At 44.1% G+C, this 16,116-nt stretch overlaps 1 protein-coding gene across 7 annotated transcripts in view; it reads right to left on the reverse strand.

Moving 5' to 3' along the window:
- Nucleotides 1-16,116, reverse strand: part of CACNB2 (calcium voltage-gated channel auxiliary subunit beta 2) — a 207,039-nt gene that overhangs the window by 40,093 nt on the left and 150,830 nt on the right. For all 7 annotated transcript variants that reach the window (XM_075271719.1, XM_075271724.1, XM_075271722.1 and 4 more), the window contains 2 exons: nt 1,328-1,450; nt 631-767 (listed from right to left, as the gene is read on the reverse strand). In XM_075271719.1, coding sequence (XP_075127820.1) covers nt 631-767; nt 1,328-1,450 — 260 coding nt within the window. The remainder of the gene's footprint in view (nt 1-630; nt 768-1,327; nt 1,451-16,116) is intronic.

Here is a 16,116-nt window from a genome sequence, read left to right on the forward strand (position 1 = left end):
CATGTCTAGTACCTGTACCCATGTCTAGTACCTGTACTCATGTCTAGTACCTGTACCCATGTCTAGTATCTGTACTCATGTCTAGTACCTGTACCCATGTCTAGTACCTGTACTCATGTCTAGTACCTGTACTCATGTCTAGTATCTGTACCCATGACTAGTACCTGTACCCATGTCTAGTACCTGTACTCATGTCTAGTACCTGTACTCATGTCTAGTACCTGTACTCATGTCTAGTACCTGTACCCATGTCTAATACCTGTACCCATGTCTAGTACCTGTACTCATGTCTAGTACCTGTACTCATGTCTAGTACCTGTACTCATGTCTAGTACCTGTACTCATGCCTAGTACCTGAACCCATGTCTAGTACCTGTACCCATGTCTAGTACCTGTACTCATGTCTAGTACCTGTACTCATGTCTAGTACCTGTACTCATGTCTAGTACCTGAACCCATGTCTAGTACCTGTACCCATGTCTAGTACCTGTACTCATGTCTAGTACCTGTACCCATGTCTAATACCTGTACCCATGTCTAGTACCTGTACTCATGTCTAGTACCTGTACCCATGTCTAGTACCTGTACTCATGTATATTTCCCATTTCTGCAAGTCATTCCCGTTCTCACCTCGTGTAGAATTTTCCCTGTTTTGCCTTTTGTTCATGCTGAATCCTCATATTTTCAAGCTTTACCGGACTCGGGATAAATCCTATTTCACATCCTTCTTTTACCAGTCGGCCTATCCACCAGTCATTGTTAAATTTCTGAAAATATAAAATATTAAAAAATATAAGAGAAAAATATAAAAAATGGACCACTGTATATTGACAAATACAATGGCAGACAGGGGAGCGGCTATAGGGGAGCAGAGAAAGCTGCCGCAACTGGGCCCTGGTGCCTAAGGAGGGCCAAAAGCCCTTTCATCACCAGTATTATAACGGCACGCGGATGGCAGGGGCTCTTACAGATTTTAGTCTGGAGTCCAGAAGGGATTTTCCAGGATGTTGGTTATTCTTAGACTAGGTCACCATTATCAGGTCGGTGGGGGTCGGACACTGGGGACACTTTTTGGTCACATGTTCGCAGAGGTTATGGTGCATGGACAAGTGTTGCAGCCTCTCCATTAAAGATATGATGAATTAAGAAAGGGTGAATTTACTTCTTAAAGGGGATGTTTAGGATTATGTCTTGTTCTAGAAATAGCGCCACCTTTATCCATGGCTTAATCTGGTAATGCAATTTAACAAGCCGTAGCCTTTTTGACATAAGGGAATATTCCATGAATCCAGACATCGGCAGATATTAATATTCCATTAGTCTTTACCTCTTTGACGTGCAAAAAATCTTTAGCCTCAAATGAAACAGCCATTCCTGGAACTGGAACCTCGTCATCGTGAGCTGCGCTGTAGCCAACATTCGTCCGGACGGCAAATGCGACTGGTTTGGTCTGCAAAATACAAGGAGATACAGAGATTTAAAGAGATTGACAGTAAACTTGTGGAAGAGAATCCGACATTGCAATCGTACGAAGCTTCCAACACTGAAGAGATGTCAAATATGTCAAATAAAAGGACCTCTAGTCTAGACTTGAAGGAGGACAGTGAGACCCCATTTCATTATCACAACCTAAGACCTCCTACACATGAGTGTACAATCCAAGGGGGGTCCGGAATGGAATCTTCCCATTGAAATCAATGTATCACGAAAGGCAGTCGAATATCATCTGGGTCCCTTCCATTAAAAAATCAAAACCCTCATGGCCTTGGCTTGGTCAAGGCTCATTCAAACACGTTGCATTTAGCATTAAGGATTTTGGTAGGGATTTTGACACAGTAGTAGTAGTGCAAATGGTGATGGAACAATACTGTGCAAAGATTTTAGGCAGGTGGGTAAAAAAATGTTGCATATAATGAAGAAAGGTGAAATGTAAATCCCATCAATATTTGGTGTGACCTTTGCCCTTTGGAGGAGAAGTCCTGGAAGGGATGATATGGCCCTCACCAGTGCCACACCTCTAATGAGGCGAGGTGAGGCGCCCGACTCCGGCGGCGCATGGGAGGGGAGCGGAAGCCCGGGCGATTTTTTTTTACTTTTTTTTCTTTGAACCATCGCAGAAGAGATGCCACTCTCCTTGCGCTGGTTCAGACGTCTACGTATCAGCGTAGGCGGCCTATATGGTAATGCCCAGACGTCACGCGGTCTGGGATATTACCATATAGGCCCAAAGCCTACTAGGATTAAAGAGGACTTTTCATCGGTTTGGGCAAAGGCATTTTTATATACCACACTGTTGTTGTGCCCCGGGTGAAGAGCTATCGGTGCCCATAGCACTGTACTTTGAGAGCGGGGAGGAACGCCCCCTCCCTCTGTACACAGTACTCGTACGAGTATTATTAGGAGGTGGGGGGGGGGCTGTCTTTCGATCATCCGCTTCAGGCAGCAGAGAGGCTAGGTTCACCATTGGCCCCCACAGATATAGCCATGGTCTCAACATCATCCAGTCGTCTGTCTGGGGTTACATGAAGAGACACATGGATTGGACCAAGCCTACATCCACAGAAGATCTGTGCTTAGTTCTCCAAGATGGCGGAAACAACCTCCCTGCCGAGTTCTGCCAAACACTGTCTGCAAGTACCGAGAAGAACTGATGGAAAGCAAAAGGCAAACTTTTTATGATCAGATTCTAAACATCTGGTAACTGCCCATGACGTGTCATTGTAGATTCAGAAGATATCCCCATCCTTATTCCCTTTGACTGTATTTTAAGTACCGTGGAAGGATTTTCAATAAACACTTTTTCTGAAAAGTCATAACTCTTCAGCCTGCGAAAGTCAACTCCTTCTATAATTTCGTAAAACTTTCTGGCAGCAAGAGTCGAAAATGGAAACAAAACTCTTCTAAATTTAGATCGGAGACTACAGGTCAGGTCAGTAGGATTTGCATAATAGGAAACACTTCTATGTTAAATAACAATCACATAATAATACATGGAACAAAATATATGGAAATGGAGTTTGTGTGGATATGTCGCAGCACTGAAGAAGCGAAGGAGCTCAGACAAGATCCATCTGACTAGGAGACCGTTCTTAACATACGGCTTACATACACGATCAGCCCTACCAAATTAGGAAATGCTGAACTCTCAGCTAGTGGTGAGAAGAGAGGAATCTGTAATAGAAAAGTACATGACATGCGAGCGGGAGAGGGATGCAACGTAACATCGTATAAACACGTATAGAACAGCGACATAACTAATGCTGAAGGTACACACAAAATGTAAAAAGAAAAAGACGGAATATTTCAAATTGTTCGTTTTTTTACAAAACCGGAAAACTAAAATGGAGCCTTAAGAGAATTCTACACTATGTTTTATAGATAGGTTCCTAGGAGCCCTGACAGTGTTATACACTATGTTTTATAGATAGGTTCCTAGGAGCCCTGACAGTGTTATACACTATGTTTTATAGATAGGTTCCTAGGAGTCCTGACAGTGTTATACACTATGTTTTATAGATAGGTTCCTAGGAGTCCTGACAGTGTTATACACTATGTTTTATAGATAGGTTCCTAGGAGTCCTGACAGTGTTATACACTATGTATTATAGATAGGTTCCTAGGAGTCCTGACAGTGTTATACACTATGTTTTATAGATAGGTTCCTAGGAGCCCTGACAGTGTTATACACTATGTTTTATAGATAGGTTCCTAGGAGCCCTGACAGTGTTATACACTATGTATTATAGATAGGTTCCTAGGAGCCCTGACAGTGTTATACACTATGTATTATAGATAGGTTCCTAGGAGCCCTGACAGTGTTATACTCTATGTTTTATAGATAGGTTCCTAGGAGCCCTGACAGTGTTATACACTATGTATTATAGATAGGTTCCTAGGAGCCCTGACAGTGTTATACACCATGTTTTATAGATAGGTTCCTAGGAGTCCTGACAGTGTTCTACACTATGTGTTATAGATAGGAGCCTAGGAGCCCTGACAGTGTTATACACTATGTTTTATAGATAGGTTCCTAGGAGCCCTGACAGTGTTATACACTATGTTTTATAGATAGGTTCCTAGGAGCCCTGACAGTGTTATACACTTGTTCTACACAAAACAAATCCAAGCCACCCAAACCCGAAACGAATCCTGAGACGTTCACCCATCTCTATTTAGTACCCTGACATGGTGCATACAGTTTATACATCCCAGTCAGCAGTTACTAATGGATTATGCAATCAGAATAATAAAGAAATTACAAATACTGTAGCACAAGAATAACATTATATAATCTACTCTATAATCTTCTAATACACTCAGCAAATGAGAGATTCATTGATTCATTGAGTTCTCATCAGGACTGAACGTACCGTCTTGTAGTTACACTAAATACTTATCATTATTGGATGCTATACATTCATTATAACAGGCAGACAAGAAGTATAACACAAGGTCGTAGAGTCAGTCATTCCCGGCAGCGAATTCATATAAATCCATCTTTATGAATAGAGATGAGGTATACAGTGATACCAAACCACTGGCATATAATCTATACTGGTTCCATGTCATACACTATATGGACCACTAGTCATGTAAAAAAAACTTGCACAATGCATCCACCTTGCCGGCTATAACGTAGATCAAACCGTCGGTAGGCCAAACCACCGATTCCAACTCCTCTATTTTAACTGGCCCCAATGGAATCTAGTTATGACCATGGGGATGGGAGGTATCTACTTTTTGGGGTTGGCTCTATAAGGCGGGGTCTAGATGGTTCAATGGGTAGTTGTCTCACTAAGGCCCGGAGACTCGGAAAACCCAAAAGGTTCAGTAAAGAATTGGGCTGGAGTTTTATCATTCCTATCTGATAATGTAAAAAATATAAATTAAGAACAGAAATATCAAAATTATACCAAAAAATTATCTGGTTTTACATTGTATATAGATTGCAGTCCCCTGTGCCAAACGGCCAAGGAACTTCAAGCCCTGGATAAGATTTATATCTAATATGTTAGAAAGGTCCCCCGACGTCCCAATGATTACATGACTCTGCTGTACTCCTGCTGCAGGTCTGTAGAGTAGAGCAGAATCAGTCATGTGACACCCGAGACCCCCACAGATCAGTTGTTTGGATGAATACGGAGCACAGTGCCGTACATATCATAGTGGCTGTCCATGGTATTGCAGCTCAACTCCATTCACTTCCATGGGAGTGAGCTGCTGCTATACCATATGTCCGATAAACGTGATGTCATCAACACAAGGAAGTAGCCACGCCTCTTCTGAGCACCCTACAGCTGATCAGCAGGGGTGCCAGGTGTCAGATCCCCACCGATCACATATTATACTGACATACAAGTACCTTTAAGTACAATCTACACATAACCTGAGATTATTTAGATTTGTATATAGTATTAACCCCTGAAGAACTGCACAAATCATTCTGTAAGAACTCCGCACCCGATACGAACTTATAAAACTTTGGGTAAATTGCCCTTTTTAGCGAGCTCTTAATCCTTTGTTTTCTAGGTATATAGTAAGCTCCGGCTCTGAAAATAGCATCGACGTCACTGACTGTGGAAAGATTATTCATCTCACATATTTTAAAGGATGAAACCTTTGGACTCAGACTTGTGAGAGCGCACAGCTTGCAAATTTTTTTTCTTTTTTTTTATTCTGGCTCTTATTAAACCAACGGTTCAAAAACTTCTCCGTAATACAATAGTCTTAAAAATAAAAACACCAAAGCGAAAATAGACCTAGAAAAATTTCTCTGGGGCATTGATGATGCATCGCAGGGATATAAAAAAACAACTAAACTGACACATAAGGAATTGTTTCCAGGCAGCTTATAATGTAATATCGTCTTTTATGGCTTCTGTAGGGTGCCAGGGAATACAGCACTGAGATGGCGAGAGGACTTTCGTAAAAGTGCAAGATGTTGAAGTAAGACCATCCCTCTACAAAACCAAAACCCCACACACAGGCCACAAGAAAATGGCCGCTTACTGTGTAAGTGGCCATTTTTCTTGTGGCCGCGGGCATGCGCAGTCGGCTCTGCCCAAGGCCTAGAAGTTTGAACCCAGCTCTGGAAGAAGAGGCCGTTCCTGAAGAAGATGGAGGCGGCGCTGGAGCGTTCTCTCACAGCATTGGGAACGCCCCCAGTGCTGTTTGATCACTGGGGCCTGCCCCCAGTGCTGCAAAAGAACTAATTAACATACATAAGAAAACCAGGATTTCTACCAAACGGTGGCGCGGAGAAGACATCTAAAGGTAGGAGAAGAATAGCCTTTCTTAAGGCTATTCCTACGTGTGATCGACAAAAAATGTGATTTTAATGGTAGAATCCCTTTAATTTCCAAACCGATCCAAATCACTATGACTTCCCCAGATTATTCCTCTTCCTTCCATGATGAAGAATTGCTTTAAGAGACAATGCAGAACATGGATGTATAAAAGTTATTGTCCAGGTTATAACAAAACAGTGAAATAGTGCCACTCTTATACACAGGTTAAATATGGTATTGCAAATCCCTATTCAGTGTACAGGTGGGGTGCTGTTTTTGGAAGAAAGTAGCCATGTTTTTGTAATCATGGACAAAACCTTAAAGGGATTGTGTGACCAGAACCCAGAATATCAACCCAGCCAGTAGTGTAACTAAAGTCTTGTGGGCCTGGGTGCAATCTTTTGTCCGGGGCCCCTACCTCATCCCTACAGTGAATTCTTGATAGTGATGTTATGGGTGCCAAGGAGTTTAATCCACCTTAGTGTGGTCCGGGTATTCTGTGGGTCTCCTTGGCTTATGGGTCAGATGGAAGCTGCAATCTCAATACTGATGCCAGTGCTTATGGGCCCATCTAAGGCTCCTGGGCCCGGTGCGACTGCACCCCCTCAAGTTATGTCCCTGAACCCAGCCCTGCAGATAGGTTAGGGTCTCCGGAACAGTGTTTCCCTTTGTGAATAGGGTTAGGGACACCTTGTTTACCTTTCTGGAACAATGTACAATGTCGGACATATTGACAAAACCAGTGATATCTCAGCAAAGTGCTGAGGAAGATACCTTGATTCAGGTGACCCTAACCCATCTACCTATAGGGGTGATATGTTGGGTTCACTCCATTATTTCGCCATTGAACTATATTTCTGTTGCTCGCTGTTGTTTTATCACAAGATCTAGCTGCATACACATCAGAAGACGTATCTGATAGGAAAGGTGACATTTTCGTAGACCCAGGACATGAGTCTCTCTGTTCTAGAAGCTTATATATAGATAGTGTCTCCATCCTGCACCCTGCAGACATTCTTCATAAGGTCTATAATTCCATTATCGCCCAGGGTCTGATATACTGAAGGCATCGTATTAAGTGCAGATGTTCCCATGTCTAATCCTTATAAATCACCTAAGCCCTTCACTGATCTCTGTGTTTGGCAGGAAGGTAGAGGCAGCGCACCTTTAGGAACCTCTATAACCTCCGAAAGAAAACCAGCCCGTGGCCATTGAGAGCTTACGAACATAAAGGTGCTCCAGGACTGTGTGATCAATCATTCTCAGCAGGGACCATAAATGCTTCCAGGGTCGGGGTAGACAGAAGCACAAAGACGGATCTATGGCCATAAATCTACTATGCACTTTTCACTTTCAGGCAATATGATAACAATAAGTCATAAAAGCAAAACTTAAGATTTAAAGAAGACCTTCCCCCAGCTCCTCCAACCCCAGGTCTTATCTGCTTCTGATTCACTGATTCTGGCACAGTTGGAATTTTCTTTCTGGCCCCCACCGTTCCTGAGCAATCTGAGCTGTTACTTTGGGGGCAGATTTAAAGAAGACCTTCCCCCATCTCCTCCAACCTCAGGTCTTATCTGCTGCTGATCCACTGATTCTGGCACAGTTGGAATTTTCTCTGTGGCCCACACCATTCCTGAGCAATCTGTGCTCTTACTTTGGGGGCATACCATGCCCTTTTTGTGATGTGGACCATACCACATACATAATGACAGAGAGTTTGGCAGATGTAGGAGTATTACTCCGGGAAGTCATCCCTTATTTTGGGAGCCTCCAGTACATTCGAAAGCGTTGGCGAATATACTATAGCTGCCCCTTATTTTACCACAATTCCGAGACCCTGAAAGTGGTCAATTCTCGTAACATCTTAGGCTGAGTGCACACGCAGTATTTTGGTCAGGATTTTGAGGCCGTATCCGCCTCAAAATCCTGACCAAAAAGACGGCTCCCATTGAAATCAATGGGAGCCGGTCAGGTCTTTTTTCTGGGAGCCGTTTGTTCCGGCTCCTGGAAAAAAACTGGACATGCTCATTCTTCAGGCCGATTCACCTGAAGACACTCCCTCCTCCCGACTAGGCCCATTCAATTGCGCCTAAACCGGAGAGGAGTGCAAAACTGGATGCCGCTGCACTGCACTGCACTGCACTGGCATCCAGTTGCGACTACCCATTTTTTGGTTCGGAACCTTAGGTGGTCTCTGCCTCAGGTTCCGGACCAAAAAACCCTGTGTGCACTCAGCCTTAGTGCAGGGGCACGGGCTGACCAGTTGGGCTCACACCACAAGCGCTGGGTGCTGGTAATGTAACTGTGATCAGGAAAACCTCCAAAATACTAAAAGATAACATTATTTAAGTCACATGTTGGACGCAAACAAACAACAAAAGAATTTCTCGATTTTCAGAATTGCTGTTTTTGGTTACCTTCATTCTCAAAAAAAATAAATACAAATAACCAATATAAAGTGATCAAAAAAGACCAAAAAAGAAGTACAACTCATCCTGTAAAAAACAAGCCCTTAACAAAAAGTTATAGGCATCGGAATATAAAAAGAGCAAATTTTTGTAAGTTTTTTAACGAAGAGTAATTCTCCATATTCATACTGACCACTATGTAGAAATATCTAAGTATTGATGACTCTGGTGTCCTGGAAATCGTCTGATACAAAGTGCCGCAACATTTCGCTGGTCTAGACGTATACAGTATATAGTATACGTAAATGTAACTAGACTGTGTTGGTCATGGTCTGTATTTAGGTTGTAACCAAGGAACAGATGTACTGTATGTATCCCAGTATCCCGCTAGAAGATGAACGATGCTTCAGAGACATCGACATGATCAGTGGTTAGTCATGTACAGCGTGGCCGCTCTTGTGGACTGATATCATCACATGGTAACCGGTCTGTCACCTTCGGAATATATCTTACATCCATATAGTAAATATCTAGCACTTTTCTCTTTAGTTCCCTGTTTGGTTGGGAAATCTTTTTGGATATTCTCTCGTTGTTGAAAAGTCGATGACATCATTTACCGAACGCCAACTCCATTCTAGAAGCCTACGGCCATGTTCATACTTGCGTAGCGATTTCCATTAATAATGGATCAGACATATAAGAGACTTCATTTCTTTAAAGGGATTCTACCATTAAAAAAACTTTTTTCTGTGGCTAACACGTCGGAATAGCCTTTAGAAAGGCTATTTGTCTCTTACTTTTAGATGGGATCTCCGCCGCGCCGTTCCTTAGTAATACCGTTTTTTAGTGGTATGTAAATTAGTTCCCTGGCAGCGATGGGGGCGGCCCCAGCGCTGGAAATGCGAGGGAGTCCCCACTGCTGCCCGAGAACAGGATCCTGCGCCGCCTCTGTCTTCTGCTGGATCCTCCCCTTCTTTCTTCAGCAGCGTCACCTCTGTCGGCTCTTACACTAGTAGAGCCGACTGCACATGCTCGCAGTTGCGGCCTCGGAACTATGGCCACGCATGCGGAGTCGGCTCTACTAGTGTAAGAGCCGACAGAGGTGACGCTGCTGAAGAAAGAAGGGGAGGATCCAGCAGAAGATAGAGGCGGTGCAGGATCCTGTTCTCGAGTAGCAGTGGGGATGCCCTCATCGCATTTTCAACTCCGGGGCCCGCCCCCATTGCTGCAAGAGAACTAATTTACATACCGTTAAAAAACGGTATTTCTAAGGAACAGCGCGGCGGAGATCCCATCTAAAGGTAAGAGATGAATAGCCTTTCTAAAGGCTATTCCGACGTGTTATCCACAGAAAAAAGGTTTTTAATGGTAGAATCCCTTTAAGGAAGATATGTGAATGGTTATAGGCGTGATCTGATCAGATACTAGGTCTCGCCACAAGCTTTGCCCACTGTCTTATAAAAAGACTCAGAGGCTGCTTTTGGGTAGTGTACCTCTTGGTGAGAAATTGCTAGACGTGCCTCTACGTTGTATTTGAAGATATTCTGTCCAAAATCGACAATGATGGGGGACATCACCAGACTGATAGAAGTAAGATGGTCATGTTCATTTAGGCTGTTTTGACCTTGTTGTTAGTATGTGTTGGGGCAGTGGTTACGAGAGGTCACATAAAGCAAACAGGCTCTAGGCAGCCCAGATAGATCACCATAGAGAGGATCTTTTGATCTGCCAATAGGCACAAGTAGCTCCCACAATTTCCTAGTCCACAATCCAAACGCGGTTGGCACCTTCATACACTCCCTTGTCTTCAAGCCGTGAGCAGAAGGGAATTTGGTGTCATTGTACCCATTATGAGTCCTGCCATTGCCAGCCTGCTACCATCACCTTCATTTGCATGGCGAGAAAGCTGGACTGGTATAAACTAAACGCATATCGTCTTCATTGAGAAATTCAGGTTCTGTTTGGGACAGTTGGGTTTGAGTCTGCAGGCTACGTGGTGAGTGATTCAATCCTGCTCTTGCTGTGGAGTGACACACTGCCCTCTACTGGTGTGATGATTTGGGGAGCTATTGCATATGGCAGTCGGCTATCCCTAGTAGTGATACAAGAACCTTAACAACTCAGCGATATGTACAGGACACCTTGCAGCCTTGTCTCTCACGGCAGGGCGCACAATTGGCATTTTTACCAGGATAATGCTCGCCCACATACAACAAGGGATTCCCAGGAATGCCTAAGTCTATTTCTGCCCAGTCACTATATTTATCATCAAATGACCATGTATAGGACCAGCTTGGACGCAGCTTCAGCAACCTACACGTGTGCAGGATCTACAGGTCCAACTACAGCACAACCACCAGCCACATGATAAATACCAAATTTGCAAAACCCGAATCCTCCAGAAATCCTAATACAGACGCTTTGCAGGCATCTAGTGTGGCTGTCGGCCCACGGAGTACATGAACCTGAAATCGCAGATGTCCCCTTTTGTCATTTAGTATTCTACAAGTTGGACTCCTGTGCAGCCGCCTATGAAATACAGCAACACCTTGACACCACCGGTTTGGGGACGGCACCGATCACAAGTGTAGTTTTTACTTATTCATAGTCTAAGCTGCCAATGTCAGTCTAGATTCAGATCAAGAGACAGTAGACGGCAGAGCCAGAAATAGCCTCGGTGACGCACAAGCAGCGCTCGCTTAAAAACAGGCCTTTCCTTTTATCCAGGTCTGCTATTATACGGTAATATTCATCGGCTTCTTTTTACTTGAAAGCAACGGTAAAGAATAGAAGACAGGACATTAAAAATACACGGGTTACATCAGGGACGTCCCTCGGGAACAGGGATCTTGTCCGTGTCTTAATAATCTTCACTGAGCTAAAGGGAACAGATAGAAATGGTCACAACCCAAATGAGAAAACCGACACAGTTGCTCATTGGTATGGACGACCGCTCCACCGTACCTTCCTATGCGGGGTTATGTCGTAAAGTGAATGACCTGCTACTGCCACTTAAAAATGTACAAAAAAGCAGAACGATTTTCTACCTGTATACACACACATGCATATCATACAATCTTCTGGCAATGACTGATCGACTGATAACAGAGGACAACAGTGAGTAAGTGGTGAAATTCTCGGATAATGGTGTATTTCAGTGAGGCTATTAAGAATGAAGGACCTGCCAGCTTCTATTGTCTATAGCAGGTCATGTAATGTGGAGTGAGGTCCTTGATGTGGAAACCAGGGGTACTATATTTGTTTTTGTGAATATGTAGAGTATGGAAGGTCCTAGAGTGTTGAAACTCAGACTAAGATCTTTGGGAGCGCAATCATTACAAGGAGAATGAACATGGGTAACTATCCGTCAGGAGCTGGAGACCAGGCAGTTCTGTCCTTAGAATTGGTGGAGATCCAAAGAGTTGACAAAAGGGGGAGAATCCCATTCATAAACTATTGGGGCTTATACATGGTTCAAACACAGGGTCCTCTGCTGTCTGTCCATCCCCCCAAACTACAGACATTAAGGGGGACCCATGGGTCCTTCTGCCATATAAAATATACCACTTTTCTAAATAGCACAAGGTACATAAGAGAACCAATACAAATATTGCATTGTGGTCCAAAAACTTAAAATTTTGCCTCTGCTTCCCATTTCCATTTATAGAGAACGCCCGTGAGTCCTGCTTCCCCTCCACTCTTAGAAAAAGCCTGTGAGTCCTGCTTCACCCCCCACTCATAGAGAAAGCCTGTGAGTCCTGATTCACCCACCTACTCATAGAGAAAGCCTGTGAGTCCTGCTTCTCCCACCTACTCATAGAGAAAGCCTGTGAGTCCTGCCCCCCCACCTACTCATAGAGAAAGCCTGTGAGTCCTGCTTCTCCACCTACTCATAGAGAAAGCCTGTGAGTCCTGCTCCCCCCACCTACTCATAGAGAAAGCCTGTGAGTCCTGCTTCACCCACCTACTCATAGAGAAAGCCTGTGAGTCCTGCTTCTCCCACCTACTCATAGAGAAAGCCTGTGAGTCCTGCTTCCCCCACCTACTCATAGAGAAAGCCTGTGAGTCCTGCTTCACCCACCTACTCATAGAGAAAGCCTGTGAGTCCTGCTCCCCCACCACTCATAAAGAAAGTCTGTGAGTCCTGCTTCTCCACCTACTCATAGAGAAAGCCTGTGAGTCCTGCTTCTCCACCTACTCATAGAGAAAGCCTGTGAGTCCTGCTTCTCCACCTACTCATAGAGAAAGCCTGTGAGTCCTGCTTCTCCACCTACTCATAGAGAAAGCCTGTGAGTCCTGCTTCACCCACCTACTCATAGAGAAAGCCTGTGAGTCCTGCTTCACCCCCTACTCATAGAGAAAGCCTGTGAGTCCTGCTTCACCCCTACTCATAGAGAAAGCCTGTAAGTCCTGCTTCTCCCACCACTCATAGAGAAAGCCTGTGAGTCCTGCTCCCCCCACCTACTCATAGAGAAAGCCTGTGAGTCCTGCTGCCCCCACCACTCATAGAGAAAGCCTGTGAGTCCTGCTTCTCCCACCCACTCATAAACTGTATTTATGCTGCATTGTTAAGGGCATCATTTTTTTCCTTTTTTTCAACAAAAAATTGACAATCTGTAACAGGTTAATAAACATTTAAAGCATATTTTCTATGTAACACCGAGTAACCACTAAACTACCCTAAACTGGCAGGAGAGTCAGATCTTCAGTCATCCCCCTCCTACACCACAATGAATAACAGATATCAGTATTAATCTCTCCATCACATTACACCCCCAGAGATCCTCGATACTAACCACTAACACACCGGGATTATGTTGTGAAGTGCGCGGCCTGCTGCTGGCAGATAAAAAGGTGCAAAATACAAACTGGCAAATCCTGAAGACTGATGAAGGCCTATTATCTACCGATGTAATACTCGCCAACGCTAACCCTGCTACATCTGTATATATGTATACCCTAAGATAGATGCTCAGAAACCACAATCCAGTACCTGTTAGATATCATCTCTCTTCGGCAAAAAAAAGGTTCAGACAGTTGCAATCCAACAGGCCGATCCTTATCACCCCCTGACATTGGGTGACGGTCAGGAAACCCTCATACACATCCAATGGTTGGTCCAACCTGTTACAATCAGCTGGTTCTGCCTATAGAGATCTAATGTGTATGGCCGGTTTCACCCCGGAGATTGTGTAGCGTGCCTTTTATCAATGTCTTTTTTTTTAAGCGTAATGTGCTCATGAAGCTCATAAGGTCATGGTTAGAAGTGTAGGCAGGAGGGGAACGGCATGGCGGTAATTCAGCAATGATGTATGACCCCGCTATTATAGATCAGGAGCCGCTGCTCTTTGTACCTTGCTATCATCAGGCACTCTTCTATTGCCAATGTGTGATATCGCAGAAGAATAATGTGCACAATAACACACGGGGACTTTGCATTCAGGAACCAGTCACTGGAATATATAGGAGATGGTATTTGAGTAGGTGCCAACCATTAAAGGGATAGTTACCCTATACATGACATAGTCAATGCTGAGGATCACTGCCATACACTGTAATGTCTTGTCTGAAAATAAAAAAAAAATTTAATCAAGTTTTTATGTTATACACATTTTTTATACAATTTTCCTTGAATATCTAAAACAATTGGTTGGATACCGATGAGCCCTACCGATCAGTTGTATGGGCAAGTGCTATGGACTCTTCACTGAATACCAAGTACAATGCCAACATCTTACACTGCATAGGGGCTGTGCTTGGTATTGTGGCTCAGCCCCATACAGTTGAATGGGACTGAACTGCACACAAGCCATGGACAAATGGATCTGTGAGGCAGAGCAACTTCGATCAGTTGATCGGTGGGGATCCCAGGAGTCGGGACTCCACCAATCGGTCATCAATATGTAAGGTCTGGAAAAACCGTTTAAATACCCATAAGTGCTCACTCACTGAACAAGTCCTACACTAGCTATAAGGCAAAAATGTAACCAATAGGGTCGAGCGATCGGGATCGGGAAAGATCGGATCCCGATTGAGCAAATTTCACGATTGCGATCGGACGGAAAATGATTGAAAATCGGATTTTAAAAGTGAACCTGAAATCTCAAGATCGGCTCAATCCTAGAGGGCAGTAACATCCCAGGTAGGGTTGAGCGATCGGGAAAGATTGGATCCCGATCGGCGATCGAGCAAATTTCACGATCAGGATCGGCTGGAAAATGATCGAAAATCGGATTTTAAAAACGATCCTGAAATCTTAAGATTGGCTCAACCCTAGGGGGCAGTAACATTCCAGATAGGGTTGAGCGATCAGGATCGGGAAAGATCGAATCCCGATCGGTGATCGAGCAATTTTCACAATCGCGATCGGCCAGAAAATGATCGAAAATCGGATTTTAAAAATGATCCTGAAATCTCAAGATCGGCTCAACCCCAGTAACTGATTAAAAAATTCAGAGTATATGACATTGTATAGATATATAGAGGGTACCGTAGGGGGCCCTGCCACATAAGAGCAGTTCAATACTATAAATGGCACATTTTGGGGCCCTGTTACAGATTTCGCACTGGGGCCCTCTCTGGCCTGATCCCAGACGTTTTGCCATCTGCAGACAATCATCCTAGGCAATGTAATGTCTACCACGTCAGTGCAGCTCCGCAGGACAGATAATATATCACGGCATAACATTCACAATGAGAAATGAATGGGAACGCAAGGAGAATGGTCTTGCACACATATGAGCAGAACCCAGAGACCCCTCCCCCAGGTCTGTGCGTACATGGTTCTCTTCCCCCAGACTGCATGACAACACTGAAGCCTGCGCGGCCCCCTGTCACATGCCTACTCTGATGACACCATTAATCTCAGTGTATCATTCAGCATCACCTCTCCTGTCATAGGCGACCATTTTACCCTTCCTCGTTTTCTAGGTTATTACTTCAACCTGCAAGGACTGGTGATGGCTGCAGAAGGGAATGATAAAATAATGGGGATTTTTTGTTAAAAATTAAATTTTTGGTATTGCATATCACTAGGAAATACTGCAAAATGTAGGATGAGGAGGGATGGCCAGGATTGCTATAGCCATCCATAGTGGTATAGGCTGAGCTTCTTTTCTAGATTGGCTCTAAGAACCCTATATGATACCCCTATTCATAGGAATTCAGTTCATATGTTGGCCAAATGTCCGAGCTCAAACCCAATCAAGAGAGGTTTTTTCTCTAGCTCCCACCATTCCTGAGTAATCGGTGCAGGTAGTTTTGGTGCCTGATAGTCCATACTGTTAGGTGGGCGGTGTTAGACAGGCACAAACAAGAGGTTGTGATTCAGAGCTCCAATCAGAGGCAGCCATTGTCAGAGCTCAGAATCACACCCCTTGTTGGTTCCTGTCTGACCCCGCCCTTAGGCAGGAAGGTGG

The sequence above is a fragment of the Leptodactylus fuscus genome, chromosome 4 (assembly GCF_031893055.1).
Source record: "Leptodactylus fuscus isolate aLepFus1 chromosome 4, aLepFus1.hap2, whole genome shotgun sequence".
NCBI lineage: Eukaryota > Metazoa > Chordata > Amphibia > Anura > Leptodactylidae > Leptodactylus > Leptodactylus fuscus.